Raw genomic sequence first — 22,426 nt, 5'->3', positions numbered from 1 at the left:
AATATTTGCATGCGTTTAGGGGAATAACTTTATTTTGGGGGACTCCAAAATCACTGCAGACGGTGATTGCAGTCATGAAATTAAAGATGCTTACTCCTTGGAAGGAAAGTTATGACCAACCTAAATAGCACATTCAAAAGCAGAGACATTACTTTGCCAACAAAGGCCCTTCTAGTCAAGTCTATGGTTTTTCCAGTGGTCACGTATGGATGTGAGAGTTGGACTGTGAAGAAAGCTGAGTGCCAAAGAATTGACGCTTTTGAACTGTGGTGTTAGAGAAGACTCTTGAGAGTCCCTTGGACTGCAAGGAGATCCAACCAGTCCATCCTAAAGGAGGCCAGTCCTGGGTGTTCATTGGAAGGACGATGCTGAAGCTGAAACTCCAATACTTTGGCTACCTCATGCGAAGAGTTGACTCATTGGAAAAGACTCTGATCCTGGGAGGGATTGGGGGCAGGAGGAGAAGGGGACGACAGAGGATGAGATGGCTGGATGGCATCACTGACTCGATGGACATGAGTTTGGGTGAACTCTGGGAGTTGGTGATGGACAGAGAGGCCTGGCGTGCTGTGATTCATGGGGTCGCAAAGAGTCTGACACGACTGAGCGACTGAACTGAGGGGATTAACTTGCCCGTTTAAAAAAAAAATAACGATTTTATTGAGATAATTATATAATTCACATACAGTTCATCCATTTAAAGTGTACAATTCATTGGTGTTTAGTACATTCACAGAGTTTTGCAACCATGACCACAGTCAATTTTGGAACATCATAGCCTCCTTAAAAGAAACCTCATTCCCATTAGCAACCATTCCCATCCTCCTGTCTATCCTCCCATCTATCCCAGTGTACTTTTGGTCTCTATAGATTTGCCTACCCTGCATGTTTCTTATAAATGGAATCATATAATGTGCGCTTTTGTGACTGGCTTCTTTCACTTAGCATGTTTCAAAGTACCTGCATGCACTTTGAGTACTTTGTACTCAAGTAGCTTGAGTCAGCACCGCATTCCTTTTTGTTGCCAAACAGTGTTTCATTGTCTGGTTATACCACTTTCTGTTTATTTACTTATCAGTTAATGAACATTTAGTTTTCACTTTCTGGCTATTAGGAATAATGCTACTGTGAATATTTGTGTGAACATTGGAAATATATTTTCATATCTCTTGGGAATTTAACCAGGAATGGATTTGTTGGTCATGTAACTCTATATTTAACCTTTTGAGGGTAACTTTCCTTTAGCTGCTTTTTTTGTTTTGTTTGGTTTTGGTCTCTTTTGTGATAGAATGAAAAACAGGTAAGCTAAACCCTCTTGTACATTTGTATTTCTCTCCAAATAAAGTGAGATTAGAAATGTCAGTTAATGTGCATGTTTTTGTTTCTTTTCCACAGACTTTATACACTCATATTGTGACTGATATCAAGAATATAAATGCAAAACATAAGAACAATAAAGTGAATATAGTAAGTACCCTTTTGTTTTCCATGTTTGCAGCGTTGTATTGCAGTATTGTGGAGAAGGAAATGGCAACCCACTCCAGTGTTCTTGCCTGTAGAATCCCATGGATGGAAAAGCCTGGTAGGCTGCAGTCCATGGGGTCGCACAGAGTCGGACACGACTGAAGCGACTTAGCAGCAGCAGCAGTATTGTGCAATATATTAAGCCTTCTTTCTCCACTTTTCCTTCAGGTATTGCAGAATTTCATGTATACCATGTTAAGAGATAGCAATGCAACTGCAGCCAAAATATCTTTGGATGTCATGATTGAACTCTACAGAAGAAACATCTGGTAATATATATGTATTTATCTCTTGACAAATAGGCTTGTATACATCTGTAATTACCACAGAACATATACACAAATATATTTCTTGATTTTGAGCTCTTTAATATATCACTGATACAGATTAAGTTGGAAGTAAAAATACAGAGGCAATCCAGATGACTAATAATAACACTGGCTACCATTTCTTGAGCACCTGCACTATGCTTTACCCTGTTCAACCTGCAGAACAGTGTAATGTAGCTTATCTGGGATTATTCCCATCTTACAAGTAATGAGACCTGTAGGTTCACAAGCTTAAGTGTAGTAGCTAATAAAAGGTAGAGTTGAAATTCAAACCCTGATCTGTCTAACTCTGAAGTCTAGGCTCTTCCTAGTCTGCCTCTGTGAAGATTTTCAAGTCGATTTATCCTCTATACTTCAATTATCATGTCTTATAAACTTCAGCTTGTTGGTACAGTGCCCCCAATTCATGTCTTTTGCTTTTCTTATTTACTAATTTTTTTAAAAGTATAAAAGTAATATTTGTTGCAGCGGAAAAGCTGGAAAGCTGGGGTTTGGGGGGGTTTTGTTTTTTTAATTCATCGGTAGTCCTACCACCTATATGCTTTCCATGTGGCGCTAGTATAAAGAACCCCCACCTGCCAGTGCCGGAGACAAAGAGACACGGGTTCAATCCTTCGGTTGGGAAGATCCCCTGGAAAAGGAAATGGCAACCCATTCCAGTATTCTTGCTTGGGAAATTCAATGGACAGAAGAGCTTGGTGGGCTAAGGTCCATAGTGTCACAAGGAGATGATCACAGTTAATATGATATTTCCTCTTGTCTTTAATATGAATGTTGAAATATGGTTGGAATTTTGTTGTATTGTAGTTTTTCTTATTTATCCCCCCAGTTTATCTTGAATAGGGTTTATATGTCATTTAAAATCCTTCAAAAAAGCCACTTTTTAATGTCTGCATAGCTTTCTGACACACAGCTGGGCTAGAATTGAACTGAGCTAGAAATGTTCACCTGCAGTTGGCTATTTAGCAACCCATGACTTTTTGAAATAGTACAAACTATAAATTTTAATGTGTCAGAAGTATTTATTATTTATTTTGTGCCATTGTCTATGCTGTCAAGTACAGTAGAATGAAAATTTACTTTAAAACACTCAACTGTCTTCCCCCAGGAACGATGCCAAAACTGTCAATGTGATCACAACGGCCTGTTTCTCTAAGGTCACCAAGGTGAGCTCCTGCAGGGCTGTGTGAAGGCGCCATAGGCGGGTAGTCGCTTTTCTGGCTGAAAGGTGAAGGAGAGGAGTGGGTGTGCAAGGAAGCGCTGGTGTGCAGACACACTGTCCAGACTGTGCTTGGGCTGCTGCCCTGGTTTATCTGCGCTCTAGAACAGTCAACCAAAATTAAAGTTTTTAAAATGCTGTCTATTAAACAATAGCCTTAGCATTTATTTTATGTTTTCCCCTATAATTCTTGACTGGGCTTGGACAAAGCTGAGAGAAATTTAAGGCCATGTTTGACTTTCTGTTAGAAGGGCTATAATGTCACTTTTCTTATGGGGGATGTAGAAATTCTTGACTTGCTGCTTGAAGGATAACAACTCTGTAGAACCTGGCTAAGAAAGATGAGCCCAAATCCTACCACTCTTTTCTTTTTTTTTCCCCTTCAGATCCTAGTTCATATGCATGTATAAAATATAGACAGAAGTATTTATTCTTTGTTGTAAGCTGGGATGAGTAATTGACTTTGTCTGAACTCGTCTTTAGATATTAGTTGCTGCTTTGACATTCTTCCTTGGGAAAGATGAAGAGGAGAAACAAGACAGTGACTCAGAGTCCGAGGTTAGTTTAAAACCCACAGATACTTTTGAACTTCACAGTTAATCAGATTTTATTATTGTTCTCAGAGTAGATTGTTAAAGTTAGAAACTTCTATGCTACCTTTATCCTTTATTGAGTTCTGCCATGCTGAGATTTTGTTCTATTTAGATTTTGTCCCATTCAGTAAGATTAGTTAAATAACTAATAAAACTTAGATTCATTCAGTCTTGTTCTTTCTAGAGCTATACCTATATCTCACTGTTTAAATCTAGAAAATTACTAATTTTACTATTTTATTATTTTATTTTATTATTTTACTAATAATTAAATCTAAAAATTACTGCCAATATATTTTTGAGGTTAAATATCATGGAAGTTTATAGAGTGGAGAAAGGAAGTTGTATGCGTGTGTGTGTTCTAAGTCTCTTCAGTCATGTCCGAGTCTGTGACCCTAAAGACTATAGCCTGCCAGGCTCCTCTGTCCATGGGATTCTCCAGGCAAGAATACTGGAGTGGGTTGCCATGCCCTCCATCAGTGGATCTTCCCAATGCAGGGATCCAGCTCGCATCTCTTATATCTCCTGCATTGGCAAGCAGGTTCTTTACCATTAGCGCTACCTGGGAAGCCCTGGGCGGTATGCTGCTAAGTCGCTTCAGTCATGTCCGACTCCATAAGAGGGAGCCCACAGGCTCCTCTGTCCCTGGGATTCTCCAGGCAAGAATACTGGAGTGGGTTGCCATTTCCTTCTCCAACGCATGCATGCATGCTAAATCGCTTCAGTCGTGTTCGACTCTGTGCAACCCCATGGACAGCAGCCCACCAGGGTCCTCTGTCCACGGAAGTCTCCAGGCAAGAGTACTGGAGTGGGAGAATTCCGTGGTATAGCATCTTTAAAAGGAAGAATCAGGATTTATGATGTCATGAAATTTTCTTTGTTAAAAATACTTTTATTAAGATGAAAAAGAAATTCTAAAAAAATGTCCCTTCTCATTTTTGCATTTTGGTAATAATACTGGAATATGAAATAACATCTTCTAATTTGTTTTGTTATTATTTTATTAAATAATGTATGAACAATACATTCCTACTGTAAAAAACTTCAGATATTATAGATATAATAAAAGTTTTCTCAATCCTTTCTTACTTCTTTCTCACCTCCGTTTTCATAGATAACCATTTCGTTTCTCATGCATATGTATGTGGACACATATACATATTGTCTTATGTGTGTAGTCTGTTTTTAAAATACATATAAACAATATATTTTATTTTGCACTGTGTTTTCTTTGTGATGACATATATATAGATTGATAGATGTATCAGTGCCTTTGGATAGTCTTCTACTTGTACATAGAGATCTATCTCAGTATTTTAACCTCCACATAACGTTTCAGAATATGAAATGAACGTAGTGTAGATTAAACATTTCCCTATTGATAAAGACTTGTTTCCAGGTTTGTTTTTTTCCTTCAAATAAAAACATACTTGCCTTCTGTCTATATATTATACTTCAATGAAACTCAAAGCAGAAAAACAGGTTAGTGCTGTAGTGGAAATCTTCATATGTGCCTGTTTCTATAGATGGGCAAATATTTTATTGAATTTTTAAAGTTGTGTTTATTTTTAATAGCTTCATGCAAAGAGTACAAATACAAAGAAGTAACTGAAAGGGTTATTCTCTGCTCTTATGCAGATTTTCCTTGTTGATGGTTTTACAAAGTAGTTTTTTCTTCAGGATGAAGGACCAACAGCAAGAGACCTGCTTGTGCAGTATGCCACTGGGAAGAAAAGCTCTAAAAACAAGAAAAAGTTGGAAAAGGCTATGAAAGTCCTCACGGTGAGACTCGTACCTAGGAAAGGAGATGGGATTCATTAAAACGCAGAATATGTGGTCTTTAGGAAAAGCTTTTAGGCATTTGAAATAAAGCAGCATTTTTGTTAAAGACTTAGAAATGTGTGATGAATTTTTAAGCCCTGATTTTTTAGATGAATAATTGTTCTCAGCTCTAGCAAAGTCTGTGACTTGAATAAATTAATTTGATTAAATTCATTTTTATTTGTTTTGATCATGCCTTCTCAGAAGAGAACACAAATGAAGTAAATCTTATATTTTGTAGTGATTATTTGAAGTCATTAATTTGCCCCTAGTTTGTTTTTTAATGTTTATATTTCCAAATCCCTATAAATCTCATAGGTGCTAATAGATGGAACATTCCCAAGCTGACTCTTAGAAGGCTTAAAGCACCTTTAGTTCTTCCAGTTGAAAGAAAGGTTTTTGAAACAAATTTTTTTTTTTTTTTCTTTTTAAATAATGGGATAGACTTGGTAACAGCCTAGGGCCTCTTCACTATAATTCAGAATGTAAATATTTTCCTCTCCCTTTCTTTCAGAAACATAAAAAGAAGAAAAAACCAGAGGTGTTTAACTTTTCAGCTATTCACTTGATTCATGATCCCCAAGGTACTATAATTATGACCTCCCAAGTTCCTTGTTGGCTTTATCTGCCTGTTTAGCTTCCCAACTTCCAGGTTATCAGAGAACATAAAATCCCTGGCACTTAATAGACAATAAATGCTGAATTGTTGCCTGTTGGTTGTGGCCTAGAGAATTATGTTCTAAAGCAGTGATTCCCAGCCCACAGCAAAATAAGAAAAATGTGGGGAATGGCTCTCTTTGCAGTTCATGTCTTTCATAATGCAGTAATAGTAGGACATTCTACTTGACCAAATGAAAAATTAACAATCTCTTGTTATTCCCGTTTTTTTTTGTTTTGTTTTAAAACTGGCGGGTGGAAACCTAAAATTTGGGAAACCTGTTTTAGAACACTAGTTCTCAAACTAGATTGCACGTGGAATCAGTTGGGGAATTTTATGAAACTATAGTGGTACTTAGGTCCTGTTATTCCCAGAGACTGATTAGTTGATATGGGGTATGATTGGGCAATGGGGTTGTTGTTTTGTTTGTTTGTTTTAGGGTAGATCCCTGTTGGTTATCTATTTTAAACATAGCGGTGTGTTTTACATGTCAATCCCAAACTCCGAATCTATCCCTCCCCTGGCAATGGGGCTTTTAAATGCTTTCTGTACTCCAGTTTACTGACCCTTCCTCTCGGTCAGTGTTCCTCAAACTTTAAAGCATATACAGACCACTGTGGGATCCTATTAAAGTACAGATTCTGATTTTCAGTAGGTCTGGGGGTAGGTCCTGCGTTTCAGTATTTGTAATAAGCTACACGGTGGACAGCTGCGGATGGTCTGCAGACCACACTTTAAGAAGCACGGTCTTAGAGTGTTTGTCAAACAGTCACTCGATGTTGATGCTGAAAATCTTGGGAATCCTTAAGACTTAACTTTGGGCACCATCAAAGGTGTATTTGCTTTTGTGTAAGTCTGTCCACCTGTCCTGTCAGTTTTCGCCATCCTGGTTCTGCAGTGACTTCAGGCACAGTCACACTAGAGTCAACAATCAAACCACCGCTTTTCTCTACACTTGTTGAATAATATTGTGCAGACCATGGGCCCACAGTATACATCTCTGATTATTTTCTTATTTCCAGATTTTGCAGAAAAGCTACTGAAGCAGCTGGAGAGCTCCAGGGAGAGATTTGAAGTGAAGATGATGCTCATGAACCTCATCTCCAGATTGGTGGGAATTCACGAGGTTTGAATTGCATTGTGTTTCTCTTGATGAATATTGGAAGTAGAATTATTCTTGGTAAGAGGACACCTTTGACTAAGGTAGAGCAGTGGCTTAATTTTATCCTCGCATACCATTTCAACCCATATAGTTTACAAAAGGATAAAATCTTTCACTAGAAAACAGCTGTTTTTGTTACTTTTCCTTATCAGTAAGTGTGAACGTTGAATTGTACATGTATTCAGTTTATAGACAGACTGTTTTGTTCTTTTTTTTTTTTACTTCCTTTTATTTACCTTTGTTTCACTTATACTTTTTTCTGAGCCAACATAGCCCACATATTTTTATCAACTGTTACTATGTTTCACCATTTACCCCTTCATAGCTTTCCTGACTTCTGGCTTACTCACTTAACAAAGCTGAATTCTCTGATTATTCATTTAATATTAAATTAGATTGCAAGAACTCTTTGGTGGTATAATGTATGTAATTGTGTATACATATGGAAACTTCAAACATACTCAGACTATCTGCCTTTATAGAAAAGGAGGAATTCCCAAAAATTCAGGCCATGAAGAAATGACCGTGAGGTTGTTCCTGTCATTTTGCTCTTGTGACTAGTTCTGATCTGATTGTCATTGAATATGTTGCTTTCTTCAAAAAACAAAAAGTAAAACAGGCTTCTTTATTGAATATCATGTGGTATAGATAAATACCAAGATAAAAATGAAAGTAGACATGAGCGAATATACTTATTCCATTTCTAAAAGAAAAATTTAACATGTTAAGAATAAATTGCTTTTCCTCCATGGGATGCAGTTCTAAAGCAGGATCATCCAGTCAATTCTTGTTACCTTTGTGCAGTAATTTCAAGTCACAGCTGAATTTGAGCTCAATAGAAAAGCAAATGTGATTTGTAATTGAAGTCTGATTTGATAGAAATGAAAACTGGAGCTTCACAACTGACTGCAGTTAAACATCCATCTCTATATCAAACACAAGTCTTGCCATTTCGTTTTCTGGTCCTACTTTTGCTCTGTGACTAAAATAGAAAAAAATTTATTCTCACATGATGAGAGCTTTGAAAAAGCCTAGGCCATCTCCAAAGTTTTTCTTCTTGAAGTTAAAGATTACAGTTGCTTTAATAACTGGATCCTCATCACTTTCATCTAGGTAGTTCAGTTCAATTCAGTCACTCAGTTGTGTCCAACTCTATGACCCCATGGACTGCAGCACGCCAGGCCTCCCTGCCCGCCACCAACTCCTAGAGTCTACTCAAGCTCATGTCCATTGAGTCAGTGATGCCATCCAACCATCTCATCCTCTGTCGTCCCCTTCTCCTGCCTTCAATCTTTCCCAGCATCAGGGTCTTTTCAAATGAGTTTCAACTTCAACATCAGTCCTTCCAGTGAATATTCAGGACTGATCTCCTTTAGGATGGACTGGTTGGCTCTCCTTGCTGTCCAAGGGACTCTCAAGAGTCTTCTCCAACACCACAATTCAAAACCATCAATTCTTCAGCACTCAGCTTTCTTTATAGTCCAGCTCTCACGTGCATACATAACTACTGGAAAAATCATAGTCTTGGCTAGATGGACCTTTGTTGGCAAAGTAATGTCTCTGCTTTTCAATATGCTGTCTAGGTTGATCATAACTTTGCTTCCAAGGAGTAAGCGTCTTTTAATTTCATGGCTGCAGTTACCATCTGCAGTGATTTTGGAGCCCACATCTAGGTGGAGCTCAGAGTAATTTCTCCAGTGTGGTTTGATTGGTATACAATAAGAAAACTAGACTGTGGGTTTTTTGGTGATCAGATTACACTAGGTGCTATTCAGGTTTGAATTACTGTTACCTTTGAAGACTAAAAAATTGCTTCTGTAGCCACACCAATTTAAAAGTAGAATGTTGCATTTTGACTGCCTTTCCTCCCTTGGTTTATTCTGTGTACACGTTCTGCCTTGACATAATGAGGATAGGAACATAGCCTTCCTTTCCTTGATTAATACAGTGCATTGAATCATCCTGGATCACTCATACCTGTTGAGAGGGGAAAAATGACTCCCAGTTAGCTAAGCGTGGTGATATAATTACATCGTGGAGCACTGAAACTCTGCAGCTCAGCAGAGTTTATATATTAAGTTCGTGCATTCTTTTCTCCACAGCTTTTTCTCTTCAACTTCTACCCCTTTGTGCAAAGGTTTCTACAGCCTCACCAAAGAGGTAAGACTTCCGCTTGCTGTGTTCCTTTCGTGGCCTTGGGGTTAGAATAACCATTCAGAGTCTTTTGTTCTGGAAATACAGTTACTGGGGGCAGGGGGCGGGGGGCACTGTAAAATATTTGGTTTCTCAAAGCAAGGCTGTTTGTAATACCATACTCATATGGAAAAGTCTTAAAAAGACTTTTGACTATTTACTGTAACTTGGTAATAGATACGAGGGTTTGCCTTACTCCTTTCATTGCCCTTATTTGTATTCTTAATTAAAAACATCAACATTGTTAATAGGCTATACCTCAATACAAAATAAAAAGTTTAAAGTTTGGGGGGAAAAATAAATAAATAAAAGCAAGAAGAAAGTAATGGTTGTCTTTGCCTTTGAACTTGAACCAAAGTAGGAAAGAAGTAAACATTTATTGAACATTTAGCATGAGTCAAATGCTGTGCTAAGTGATTCACATGTAGTCATCTTGTTTCATCCTCACTTCAGTCCTATGAGGTATAGAAAGAAGAAAGACCAAGATCCCTCCCTTCGTTTGCCAAAGGCCTCGTTCTTTATATATGTATGGTTTAGTTGCTAAGTCATGTCCAACTCTTGCGACCCCATGGACTGTAGCCATCTGTCCATGGGGTTCTCCAGGCAAGAATACTGGAGTAGATTGCCATTTCCTTCTTCAGGGGATCTTCCTGACCCAGGAATCAAACCCAGGTCCCCTGCATTGCAGGCAGATTCTTTATATATACTGCTTCTTTAAAGGGAGAGAGTATGTATATGTGTATGTTTATATTTTTTTATTTATTTAGTGATTCCTAGTGAGCACTTCATTAGACATCAGTGAACATAAAGTATTGCTCTTACCTTCATGGAGCTTACATCCTAGAAGGAGATCCACAGAGTGTTGTATATAATATGTCCAGGTGAAGATAAGTATTCTGAGAAAAAAGGAAGCAGGTAAGGGGAATAGAAAGTGCCAGGGTGGGTTCTGTTTGGATTATGTGGTCAGGAAAGACATTTTGATGAGGCAGCAGCTGAGCAGGAAGCAAGGCAGTGAGCCATGCAGACGTCCTAGAGTTGGGTGTTCCAGGCAGAGTACTCAGCAGGAGCGCTAAGGCCGGTGTGTGTGCTCGCCATGTTTGCTGTGGTCCTGAGACGGGGCTGTAAACTGACTGACCGTGCCTTTCTGATCTCTTACACTGTTAGAAGTAACGAAGATCCTTCTGTTTGCCGCACAAGCGTCTCATCACTTAGTACCCCCAGAGGTGAGAACTCTTAAACTTTACTTCTGTCAGGATCTAGTGAGTACATAGCAGTGCCACTGAGTATACATGGTGGCTTTTCCCACAGAGATTACTGTCCTCCCCACCTTCTTAAACTGAGTAGAAGAGACACTAGCTCTTAAGGACACTTATATAGAGAAGTTTACTTTTAGAAATAAAAACATCTTACTATAGAAAATAAAGTTTGTTTTGAACCAGTGGTTGAGAATTCTTGTTTTGTTGAGTGGCCAAATTTTATCCTCCTGGAGAAGGCAAGAATATCAGTGAATTTATATAGTGATTAAAGGAGAGCCAGATTTAGTTTCAGAATAGCCAAGAAGACAGCGACACGCAAAGTAGAGTACTTCTCTGTCTTCCTCAGTCTTGCTCCTTCCACTCCCAGACCGAAGGTGGAGGGCTGTTTTTCCACGGTGATAGTGTATCATCCCTTCATCGTCAGGCGTTTCAGTAGGTGGGGACATGTTACCAATACTCATATCCTTTCTTCCCATCCCATTCAGATCATCCAATCATTGCTCATGACTGTGGCCAACAATTTCGTTACTGACAAGAACTCTGGAGAAGTCATGACAGTAGGGTATGTAGAATGTGGCTGGAGGCGGTGGCTGTGGTTTTCACCTGCTGGCTTTGCTTTCCGTTACCAAGATGTGAAATTTCAGCTAAAATGGTGCCCTCTGAGAAAAACTTAAAATAGACTTCTGCCTTCTCAGTATTTTTCTTCTTCTCTTGGTAATTTTTTAATTTATTGGTTAGAATTTTGAGCCAGAGAAAAGATTTCTGTCCTTCTAGTCAACATTTTGTTTTTTAACTAGCTGTTTACTCTTTTAAATGAATGCTTGTGTGCAATCTAAATATTTTTCCCCTGCCTGCTACCCTGAATTCCTGTCTTCCCTGGAACAAATGATTCATTATTAAATGATTCTTTAATCCCAAAGCAGTTCAGTGACCTTTTTGATTAATTCAAAAACACTTAGTGAGTGTGAGCACTGGTTTAGGAAGTCCAGTCCGTCCTGATAACTAAGCAGTATGCTGAACAGCTGCTTTTTATCTCACTTGGAAAACATTGCTGGGAGATAACAGCCCTAAAAACTAACTTTTTGGGTGGAATAGGGGGAGGGGAGGGGATGTATATGTAATTATGACTGATTCGTGTTGATGTACGGTAGAAACCAACAAAACATTGTAAAGCAGTTATCCTCCAATTTAAAAAAAAAAAAAAAAGACTTTGACTTGACCTAATACAGTTTCCCCTAGAGTTGGCAAATAAATGCTGCCAACATATACGAGCCCACCTCCCTTTATTGCCCTTTGCTTTACACACTGAAGGTCTGTGTTAACTTTGTGTGGGGCAAGCCTAATGGAGACATCTTTCCAATAGCATTTGCTCACTCCATGTCTCTGTGTAACGTTTTGGTAATCCACCAGCATAAAGATTATGCCTCACTGAAGGCTCAGATGAAGGTTAGCACTTTTAGCAGTAAAGTATGTTTGAATTAAGGGTGAAAGTGAAGTAGCTCAGTTGTGTCCGACTCTTTGTGACCCCATGGACTATAGCCTACCACGCTCCTCTGTCCATGGGATTTTCCAGGCAAGAATACTGGAGTGGGTTGCCATTTCCTTCTCCAGAGGATCTTCCCGACCCAGGGATCAAACCCAGGTCTCCCACATTGTAGGCAGATACTTTACCATCTGAACCACCAGGGAAGCCTTAATTAAGGGTATGTACATTTTTTTCTTAGACATAATGCTGTTGCACATTTTATGAACTACAATATAGTTGAAACATAACTTTTATATACACTGGGAAACCAGAAAACACGTGTGACTTGCTTTATTGCATTGTTCTGGAACCAGATCTGCACTATGTCCAAAGCATGCCTGTATTTTAGAGGTGACAATGTTGCTTATTCTTCTAATAGAGGAAATAGCAGTAAACTTTGTGGAAACAAACCCTTCTGAGGCTGCCCACTCCCACATCCCACCAGAGACCTCAGCGCTATAAAACCAACCTTATATTCCTTGTGATTTGGTCTTTTTAGAAAATCTTCTTAGGTCGAACCACATGAAACTGCTGTTTTTTTTAATTTCATTTTTTCCTTTTTTAGAATCAATGCTATAAAAGAGATAACAGCTCGATGTCCTTTAGCCATGACTGAGGAACTTCTGCAAGACCTGGCTCAGTATAAAACACACAAAGATAAGAGTAAGTGCTGTGTTATTCTCAGTAGATGAAGGAGTATAGAGTATCTCATTTTTGTCTCAGTAGACTCTTTGCTCTGAAGTTTCTAGTTAAAGCTGTTATTTTCCAGATGTGATGATGTCTGCTAGAACTTTGATTCAGCTTTTCCGAACACTGAATCCTCAGATGTTACAAAAAAAATTCCGGGTAGGTGAAGCATACATGTATTGATCAAGGATTTGGTCTCAGAAAGTGAGAGTCATTTCCTCCAATTTGAGTTTGAGTATTTCTGGTGCTTGGAGTAGGAAATGGCAGCCTACTTCAGTATTCTTGCCTGGGAAATCCCACGGACAGAGAGAGCCTGGGGGGGTTACAGTCAGGCCGTCAGGGCTGGACTAGATGGGGTTGCAAAGAGTCGGGCACAACTAAGCACATTTCTGATGCTTCCATTTAGAGTGTTAGTGATACACGTAGTTTTAGTCTTTAAGCTCAGAATAAAGTTGAATACTATTCCTTAACTATTTTATAGTTGGTATATGCTCTTTGATACTGAATGAGTCTTATAGACCTTTTCAGATCTGTAGCTGATGACAGCATTGAACAGGCTATTCCTTAACCAGATAGTACCTCTACTGAGGTGGGAGGAAATGAGATGTATGTATGTCACAGAAGCAGAGATCTCAAGACCTAAGAATCAAAGTTTCCTCGGGTAGTTCAGAAGAAAGCAAGAAAAGAGTGGACAAAGTTTTGAGAGGGAATTTACTTTGACCCAAGACATTGGTGAACTGTTTTTGTCATTCATTTGCTTCCATTTTTTGTGATTCTTTTGAATTCATAATCCTAAAGAATCCTTTTCATGAATAATGTTTTGCTATCTAAGCAAAAAACTAATTCCTTTCCTTTAGGGTAAACCTACAGAAGCCTCCATAGAAGCAAGAGTGCAAGAATATGGAGAACTAGATGCTAAAGATTACATTCCAGGAGCAGAAATTCTGGAAGTTGAAAACGAAGAAGAAAATGCTGAAGGCGATGAAGGTTTGTTTTTCTTGCACCATTATTCAGGACAGAATCACTCCTGCTATATCTGTATTGACCTTGAAATCTTTATACTGTTTGGACATTCATTCAGCTGAAGTTAACTGAGTAATGACTGCTGATGCGGGCATTGCAGGTATTGATGGGCGTTGATGGGCGTGGTTCCTGCTCTGAGGGAACTGACATTCTACTGTAGGAAATGCCTTTTTGTGTCCTTCAGATTGGCTGCCCCTTATGAAGGGCATGCTGTTTGATACTTGGGAAAGATAACGGGTTTTTGTTGTTGTTATTGCCTAGAAAAAATGGAGAGGATTACAGTCTCTAGTAGTCCTCCCATTGAAGGCGAGGATTACAGTCTCTAGCAGTCCTCCCATTGAAGGAGAATACTTGTTGAACTTGTCGAGGAATACTCAAGGAACCCCGTTCTGATTCCCAAGGCTAGCATTTATTGCATTGGTTACTAGAGTCCTATCTTCTTCCTGTTTGTTCATTATTTCAACAAAACTTTCGTAAACATTAGCTATGAGCCAGCCACTGTCAAAGCAAAGATGAATGACTTGGTTCCTATCTTTGAGAATTTTTCATACACAGCTAATAAAGCATTAACAGGATTTATGATTACAGTCAGGTATAAGGGCAGGAGAGAGGTCAGGTACGCCTCAGAGGTTCAATAAAATCTTCAAGGAAATGGTGAGCCATGAGTCATACTTTGAATGCTGAGTGAGCAATTGTAGAATAGTGGAGACTTTTCCAGGCAAAGGATTTAGGAAACTTTTAGAATGTAGGATACAAGGCGATGCACAGAAAGCTGTGAGACTGGAGATGGAGTTGGGGCCTTCTCATGAGTGGTGGTGTGCCATGCCTAGGGGCTGGGACACTGTCACAGAATGTGGGTGTCCACTGAGAGAACTGCAGGTGTCCTTGACTCTGAAAACTCTCTGTGGTAGCTCCATTAGGAACTCTGATGCCTTTTTAATGAGATGTCTACAAGGTTCTTGCACAACCAGAATTCTCTGCCTTGGTTCCCTGAATGATTTATTTCTAGCTAATTTCTCAAACATTTAAGTGTGCTTAGAAAAGTTAAATAACTCATATGCAGTCACTGTAAATATACAGGTACAGTTTTAATGGACATGATTGGTTTGGTGGAAAGAACACAGGCTCTGGAATCATACGTGATTTTCCTAATTTCAGCATAGCCTGCATTTCTAGCTGTTTTTTGGCCTGGGGCAGGTTATGTAACTTGAGAATCTACTCCTCTTTTGTTGAGTCACGACGGTCAGAGAAAGATTGTCAAATTTTGGCTCATGGTGGATACTTAATCAGTGCTTATTCTCCATTCTTTGACTTAGTTAAATTGATGTGACTTATTTAACAATACTACTGCTCAACTTTTGGTGAGCCCCTACTTGAGGTTCATTATATAAGCTTTCTTTTGCTTGATTTGCCTCAGTGTACCATGAGCGCTGAGCAGAAGGCGGGGGTGCTGACACGCTCTTTTTCATGCAGATGGCTGGGAGAGTGCCAGTCTCAGTGACGAGGCAGATTCTGATGGTGAATGGGTTGACGTGCACCATTCTTCCGATGAAGAACAGAAAGAGATCGTAAGTCCTAAAAGTTCCTGTCCCAAGTGTTGAGGGGCTACGCTCTCAGTAGGGCTAATGGCCGTTTAAGCCTGTGTTGTGTTCTCTCAAGTCTGAGAAACTGAACAGCATGCCCCTGGAGGAGCGGAAGGCCAAAGCGGCAGCCGTCAGCACTAGCCGAGTGTTAAGTCAGGAAGACTTCCAGAAAATCCGAATGGCCCAAATGAGGAAAGAGCTCGACGCTGCCCCTGGGAAAGCCCAAAAGAGGAAATACATTGAAATAGACAGTGATGAGGAGCGCAGGTAAGACAGCACACGCACCAGGCCCTCAGTCAGCTCACGTGACTATGAAAGTCGTAGGAAAAGGAATTCTCTCCTTGTCTGATATTATGGTTTTTTTCTTTACCCCAGGGGTGAGTTACTTTCTCTTCGGGACATTGAACGCCTTCATAAAAAGCCAAAGTCTGACAAGGAGACAAGACTAGCAACTGCAATGGTGAGTGAGGCATGTCATTGCCTGGTTCTTTAAAGACAGCAGATACAGTGAAGTGAAATACGACTCAAAACTTGTATAGGCACAGAAAAGCTATAATTAACATAGAATAGAAGGCATAGATGGGAAGTTAGATGAGTTTTAGCAACTTGACAGCCATGTAACCACTGTCCAAGACAAACTGGAGCGCAGAAAGGCACCATAACATTTTCCCAGTTTAAAGGAGGTGCACAGTTCACAGTCCATTTATCAAAGCTATGAGAAAAGCAGTGGAATGTTTATAGTCATTAAAGAAAAGCAGAGACAGTTGGAGCCTGCCTGCCTTCCCAGCTTCATTTTCTCTGCCTTTATTGTTTCAGACACCATTCCAAACACTCCCTACGTCACCCTCTGTTGCATTGGTACTGACATCTCTTTAGACAAGTTTGAAAACCCTTGTTTCTTCCCCACACCTGTGGATAAACTATTCCTACTTCCTGAAATGCTCTACCCTTCCCACCTTTCCTCACCAGAAAGGCCTTCACCCTGCAATGAGCAGCTCATGAGGTCTCCCTTTCTCAGAGGCTCCTCTGACCTCTTGAACGCCCTTTGTTCCACTGTGCTCCCCAGCCACATTACAGCGCATCACAGTCATGTCTCCCCTGGACTGAACTGTCACCAAGGAGCAGGGACTGGGTTCCATCCACCTTCGTATCCTTGACTTCCAGTAGAGCTGCCACAGAGGAGATGTGTGTGTTGATGTGTTAACTCCTGCCATGGTATTTTTTGTGCATGTGTGCTAATAGGCTGGAAAAACAGACCGAAAAGAATTTGTGAGGAAGAAAACCAAAATGAATCCATTTTCCAGTTCCACCAATAAAGAGAAGAAAAAGCAGAAGAACTTCATGATGATGCGGTATAGTCATAATGTCCGGTCAAAAAATAAGCGTTCCTTCCGAGAAAAGCAGGTGAGTTCAACCTGAAGCTTGACTAGGCAGAGTGGTGGTGGTGTTCTGAGACTTCTCTATGTGTGAGTGGAATTGTGCCCTCTAAGACCTGGTGTAATGTGTGTCTCAGGATTAATGGGCTGTATTCTTAGCATGGAGAGCAGTCAGAAATGTAAATCCTATACCTAACTTGGTTGAGATTCAGCTGTGTGACTTTTGGTTTTTTTTCTCCTGTGTAAATGAGTTTAGGCTAAATGATTGCTAAGGTCCATTCCTATGCTAAGAGTCTCTTGGTGTTGCATCCGTGAAGTACAATATAAAACTCAACTGAAGAATAATTTTTGAGTGTTTGTTATGTGCCTGGTGCTTTTCTCCAAAAAACATTATCATGTGTGGTAGTATCTCAGAAAGGGCTTCCTAGATGGCTCAGTGGTAAAGAACCTGCCTGCCAACACAGGAGACGCATGTTCAATCTCTGGGTCAAGAAGATCCCCGGCAGAAGGAAATGACAACGCACTCCAGTATCCTTGCCTGGGAAATTCCATGAACAGAGAAGCCTGGCAGACTACAGTCCACAGGGTCACAAAGAGTGGAACAAGACTGAGTGACTAAGCAACAACAGTGTCTTAGAAACAGCTTCAGGAGAGCAGTACAGACTAAACAGTCTGTCCCTGGCATGGTCCTTCCTCTGTGTGCCCTTACAGGACTTTGGCATTTTATTTTATCAATTTTCTGTCTTGGGCGAGTAGTCCTGTTATTGTAGTAAAACAGATTTTTGTTTGTATATCCTTGTCTACTGGGCATGTACCAGAGTATATATCTAATTGTACCCAGGAGAATCTCTAGGAAATCAGGTAAGTAAATCAAGTAAATCAGGTAAAGTAAATTAGTACCACATCCTGAACCAGTGTTCCTAAATTGCAAGCCAGTTATGAACCTCCCAGTTCCAAATGTGAGAGCCAGCTCTCCAGGGCAGGGCTCCGTCTGTGTGGGAACCAAGTCAGAATGAACTAAATTAAGGTACCCCTTAAGGCCTCCCTATCTATTTAAACTTGCTAGTTCTCAACTGTTTAGCTGCTGCTGCTGCTGCTAAGTCACATCAGTCGTGTCCGACTCTGTGCGACCCCATAGACGGCAGCCCCCCAGGCTCCTCTGTCCCTGGGATTCTCCAGGCAAGAATACTGGAGTGGGTTGCCATTTCCTTCTCCAATGCATGAAAGTGAAAGTAAAGTCACTCAGTCGTGTCTGACTCTTCGCAACCCCATGGACTGTAGCCTACCAAGCACCTCCGTCCATCGGGATTTTCCAGGCAAGAGTACTGGAGTGGGGTGCCCTTGCCTTCTCCGCAACTGTTTAGCAGCATTGTATAAGTAATAAAATGACAATATTCTGAATAGAAGTTGTTGAAAGCTGAAGTGAAAGATGCCATTAAAGATTTTAAATAGTCTCAGACTTCCCTGGTGGTCCAGTGGTTAAGAATCCACCTGCCAGTGCTGGGGACGGGGGTTCAATCCCTGGTCCAGGAAGATCACACTTGCTGAGGGGCAGCTAAGCCCGTGTGCCACAACTACTGAGCCCATGTGCTATGCGATGCGCTCCACAACAAGAGAAGCCACCGCGGTGAGAAGCCCGTGCACCACAACTAGGCAGTGGTCCTGCTCACAGCAACGAGAGAAGACCAGCGACGAAGGCCCGGTGCAGCCAGAAATTAATTTATTTTAAAAGACTTTAAATTGAATTTTCCCAGTTCAATTTAAATTCATGGTTGAATTGATTAAATCTATTAGTTTATCTTTCCCTGCTTTTGTACGATTTTACAGTTGAGGAAATAGTTGGCAGTTGGCAAGCCTTGCCTTATTTTGAGATATTTGTAATCTTGCTACACTTAGCTAGGAGTGTTCCCTTCCCTACTTCTCTGTTTTTAGCAGCTTTTTTTTCACATGATAGAGAAGCCCCGCTTTGTTCCCATCAGCACCTCTGGAAGTATCAAATATTTGTCTTAAAGAATTTTTTAAGACGAAGTTAAGAGTTCACTGGACACGCTCACACGTTGGTTCAAGAATGCTTTTTCCTCCTCCGGTTTTCTTGCCATGATCAGAACTTCTGTGTTTGTTTCCTTGTCCTATATTTTCTTCAGGGTCTCTTCATTATGAAGCTTGACTCTGGGTTCCTAATTTTCTCTATTCTGTCCTTCCCTCTAGGCCAGCAGAGTAATCAATATGAAAATTATTAAATGAGATATTTTACATTCTTGTTTTTGAGCTAATTGAAACCCAGTGTGTTTTACACTTATGCTCTGTGCTGTGCTCAGTTGCTCAGTCGTGTCTGCCTCTTTGTGACCCCATGGACTGTAGCCTGCCAGGCTTCTCTGTCCATGGGGATTCTCCAGGCAAGAATTCTAGAGTGGGTTGCATGCCCTCCTCCAGGGGATCTTCCCAACCCAGGGATCAAACTCAGGTCTCCTGCATTGCAGGTGGATTCTTTACTGTCTGAGCCATCGGGGAAGCCCATGAATACTGGAGTGGGTAGCCTATCACTTCTTCAGGGGATCTTCCTGACCCAGGAATCGAACCAGGGTCTCCTGCACTGAAGGTGGATTCTTTACCAACTGAGCTACAGCCTCAGTTGGGAATATTTGGACTAGCCATGTTTCATTGCCCAACAGCCATGTTTAGCTAGTGGCTACTGTATTGGATGGTGCAGTTATAGAGCATCTCCAAAAAGAGGTGAGACTAGAGAAGGAAGGTAAAGCACATGAGAAGAGAAAAAGAAGAGGACCTAGCAGTGTGTTCAGATGGTGTGAACGAGGAAGGGGCCTGATATATGTGTGAGAGTGGCCTGTGCTTTGTCACAAAGTTTAATGAGTGGAATTAAATCCATGTAACCTGAGTTACAACATTATTAGCTGATTGTCGTTCGGTTGCCCAGTCGTGTCCAACTCTTTACGACTCCATGGACTGCAGTACTCCAGGCTTCTCTGTCCCTCACCATCTCCTGAAGTTTGCCCAAGTTCATGTCCATTGCATTGGTGACATATTATTAGCTAATATATCATTCTTAACCATATATATGACTATTCCACATCTTTCCAGTTTTTAACTTATTTACTGCAGATGGTGATTGCAGCCATGAAATTAAAAGACGCTTACTCCTTGGAAGGAAAGTTATGACCAACCTAGATAGCATATTCAAAAGCAGAGACATTACTTTGCCAACAAAGGTCCATCTAGTCAAGGCTGCGGTTTTTCCACTGGTCATGTATGGACGTGAGAGTTGGACTGTGAAGAAAGCTGAGTGCCGAAGAATTGATGCTTTTGAACTGTGGTATTAGAGAAGACTCTTCAGAGTCCCTTGGACTGCAAGGAGATCCAACCAGTCCATCCTAAGGGAGACCAATCCTGGGAGTTCATTGGAAGGACTGATGCTGAGGCTGAAACTCAAAAACTTTGGCCACTTCATGCGAAGAGTTGACTCATTGGAAAAGACTCTGATTCTGGGAGGGATTGGGGGCAGGAGGAGAAGGGGATGACAGAGGATGAGATGGTTGGATGGCATCACCGACTCGATGGACATGAGTTTGAGTGAACTCCAGGAGTTGGTGATGGACAGGGAGGCCTGTTGTGCTGGTGTGCGATTCATGGGGTCGCAAAGAGTCGGACATGACTGACTGAACTGAACTGAATCAATATAAAACAATATGAACGGATACTATAATTAAACTGACTTTACAGATATGAAAATAATACATATATGGCTAACTCAGAAATACCTTCTTAGCTATGCAACTTAGGTTGAAAGAAACTTGTTAATTTTTTTCTACCGTAAGTGTCCCAGTTATTCTGCCTGTCTACACAGACATACTCAGACCCAGACCTGAGTTAAAGGCAAGAAATCAATAACTTAAAATCATAAAATTCAAAAAGTTTGAATATGTAGATGTAGAGCCAGGCAACTTCCACCCCCCCAAAATGCTTTAAAGTTTCTAGGACTCAAAAGGTGATGGGTGCTTAGGGAATTAATGGAATAATATTCATCACAAACTTAAAAGGTACACATTGGCCTTGGTTATCTTCTTTTTATATTTAGGTTTATTCTTCATAATCTTTTACTTAATATTCCATTTATTTCTTTTGGGGACTGTGAAACTTTCTGAGGATATTTACAGGTTCACTTTGAACACTGGTCCAGTGGTCTTCTTCTCTAGATCATGTTTACATCATTTTTTCTTTATCTTCCAGCTGGCGCTACGAGATGCACTCTTGAAAAAGAGAAAAAGAATGAAGTAACTTCCAAGCAAGTCTTCCGTTCCAAGGAGAATGCTAAATTTGTACATTTCTCTGAAAACTTGCAAATTAAGAATATTTGTTTACATTAAAAAGTCCAGAAGCACTATGTTGTGGAAACCACAGTAAACTTGGTAGCTTTTGGTGTTCTTATTTTAGAGATGGCTAATGGTGGGAATGTTTGAAATGCAAACAGTCATGGTATAAAATCATTTTCATTTAGTATTCATGCAAGGAAATAATTATATACACATGTATAAAGAAAGAGTGAGAGAGAGTGCCTATTAATTGTCACTGAAGATATAAAAATGAATGAGCCATAACTTCTCATTCAAGATAACGTGTTTGTAGGATGGGGCGAGGGGCAAGTGTGTTTATATGTATTTACACTGCTGTATAAATAGTTCTGTAGTAGAGACAGTTTTATACTTCTGTGGAGTCACAGAGGCCTTACAGACCAACTCTGCAGAGGATGGGTATTATATATTTTCTTAAAACAGGACAATGTTACAAGAGTAAGAGGATCTTACTTGTAAATAGGCTTACCTGCTGAAAACAGGTTCCTGCTGTACAGATTTTGAGTAGACAATTTAGCCTTTTTAGTCCGTCCATCCAAAAGATGTAATTTTTTTTTTTTTTTTATGCCAGGTATAGGCTTTTTGGCTGAGATCTCATTTTTTAAATTGCCTTAAGTATAAATAGTAATCTCAGAGTGGCTTCTGTTCATTATTTGGGCTGCCCACTCTTCCACAGAAGAAAAAGAAATCAGATTAGTTTCTTCAGTCTTCCTTGACCCTGTAATATGTCCAGCCCTCTGTTGGCCTTGTCTCAATAAAAGGTTTCTAATGTCAAATAGGTCCTCTGTGTGCTGCGTGGTGTGTGTTTTCTCCCTCCCCTAGGCATACTTGAGTAGATTCCAAGGGCCACGAGAGCCATGGTCAGCTGTTCACAAGTTTCTGCATTTGGAAATAGTTTGGTGCCCTCTGTCTCAAATTTCCTAGATAATATTGTGATAGTCGGAAAAATTGCTTCAAACTAGAGAAAAAGGCAGTTTTCTGCCCGCTCAGCAGCTTGTAAAACCACTTCTCTTATTCATTTTCTAGTATCTTCTGTTTGCTTTCCAAGTTCAACTTCAGTGTTACTTCAGTGAAACTTTGCGACTTTTCCTAAGACACCCCATACCACTA

The 22,426-nt window shown here is 40.2% G+C and overlaps 1 protein-coding gene across 1 annotated transcript in view; it reads left to right on the top strand.

Moving 5' to 3' along the window:
* Nucleotides 1-22,096, top strand: part of SDAD1 (SDA1 domain containing 1) — a 30,739-nt gene extending 8,643 nt beyond the window's left edge. The window contains exons 5-22 of the mRNA XM_061420501.1: nucleotides 1,396-1,467; nucleotides 1,693-1,793; nucleotides 2,962-3,019; nucleotides 3,556-3,630; nucleotides 5,346-5,447; nucleotides 6,001-6,070; nucleotides 7,167-7,270; nucleotides 9,409-9,466; nucleotides 10,664-10,722; nucleotides 11,241-11,317; nucleotides 12,846-12,943; nucleotides 13,050-13,126; nucleotides 13,825-13,954; nucleotides 15,464-15,558; nucleotides 15,650-15,840; nucleotides 15,949-16,033; nucleotides 16,816-16,977; nucleotides 21,195-22,096. Of these exons, the coding sequence (XP_061276485.1) occupies nucleotides 1,396-1,467; nucleotides 1,693-1,793; nucleotides 2,962-3,019; nucleotides 3,556-3,630; nucleotides 5,346-5,447; nucleotides 6,001-6,070; nucleotides 7,167-7,270; nucleotides 9,409-9,466; nucleotides 10,664-10,722; nucleotides 11,241-11,317; nucleotides 12,846-12,943; nucleotides 13,050-13,126; nucleotides 13,825-13,954; nucleotides 15,464-15,558; nucleotides 15,650-15,840; nucleotides 15,949-16,033; nucleotides 16,816-16,977; nucleotides 21,195-21,242 (1,662 nt within the window). The 3' untranslated portion in view covers nucleotides 21,243-22,096. The remainder of the gene's footprint in view (nucleotides 1-1,395; nucleotides 1,468-1,692; nucleotides 1,794-2,961; nucleotides 3,020-3,555; nucleotides 3,631-5,345; nucleotides 5,448-6,000; nucleotides 6,071-7,166; nucleotides 7,271-9,408; nucleotides 9,467-10,663; nucleotides 10,723-11,240; nucleotides 11,318-12,845; nucleotides 12,944-13,049; nucleotides 13,127-13,824; nucleotides 13,955-15,463; nucleotides 15,559-15,649; nucleotides 15,841-15,948; nucleotides 16,034-16,815; nucleotides 16,978-21,194) is intronic.
* The last annotated feature ends 330 nt before the right edge of the window (nucleotides 22,097-22,426 follow it).

This window comes from Bos javanicus, chromosome 6, assembly GCF_032452875.1.
Source record: "Bos javanicus breed banteng chromosome 6, ARS-OSU_banteng_1.0, whole genome shotgun sequence".
Lineage (NCBI taxonomy): Eukaryota > Metazoa > Chordata > Mammalia > Artiodactyla > Bovidae > Bos > Bos javanicus.
Note: the sequence above shows the minus strand (reverse complement) of the source record. Positions and strands in the feature narration are given on the sequence as shown.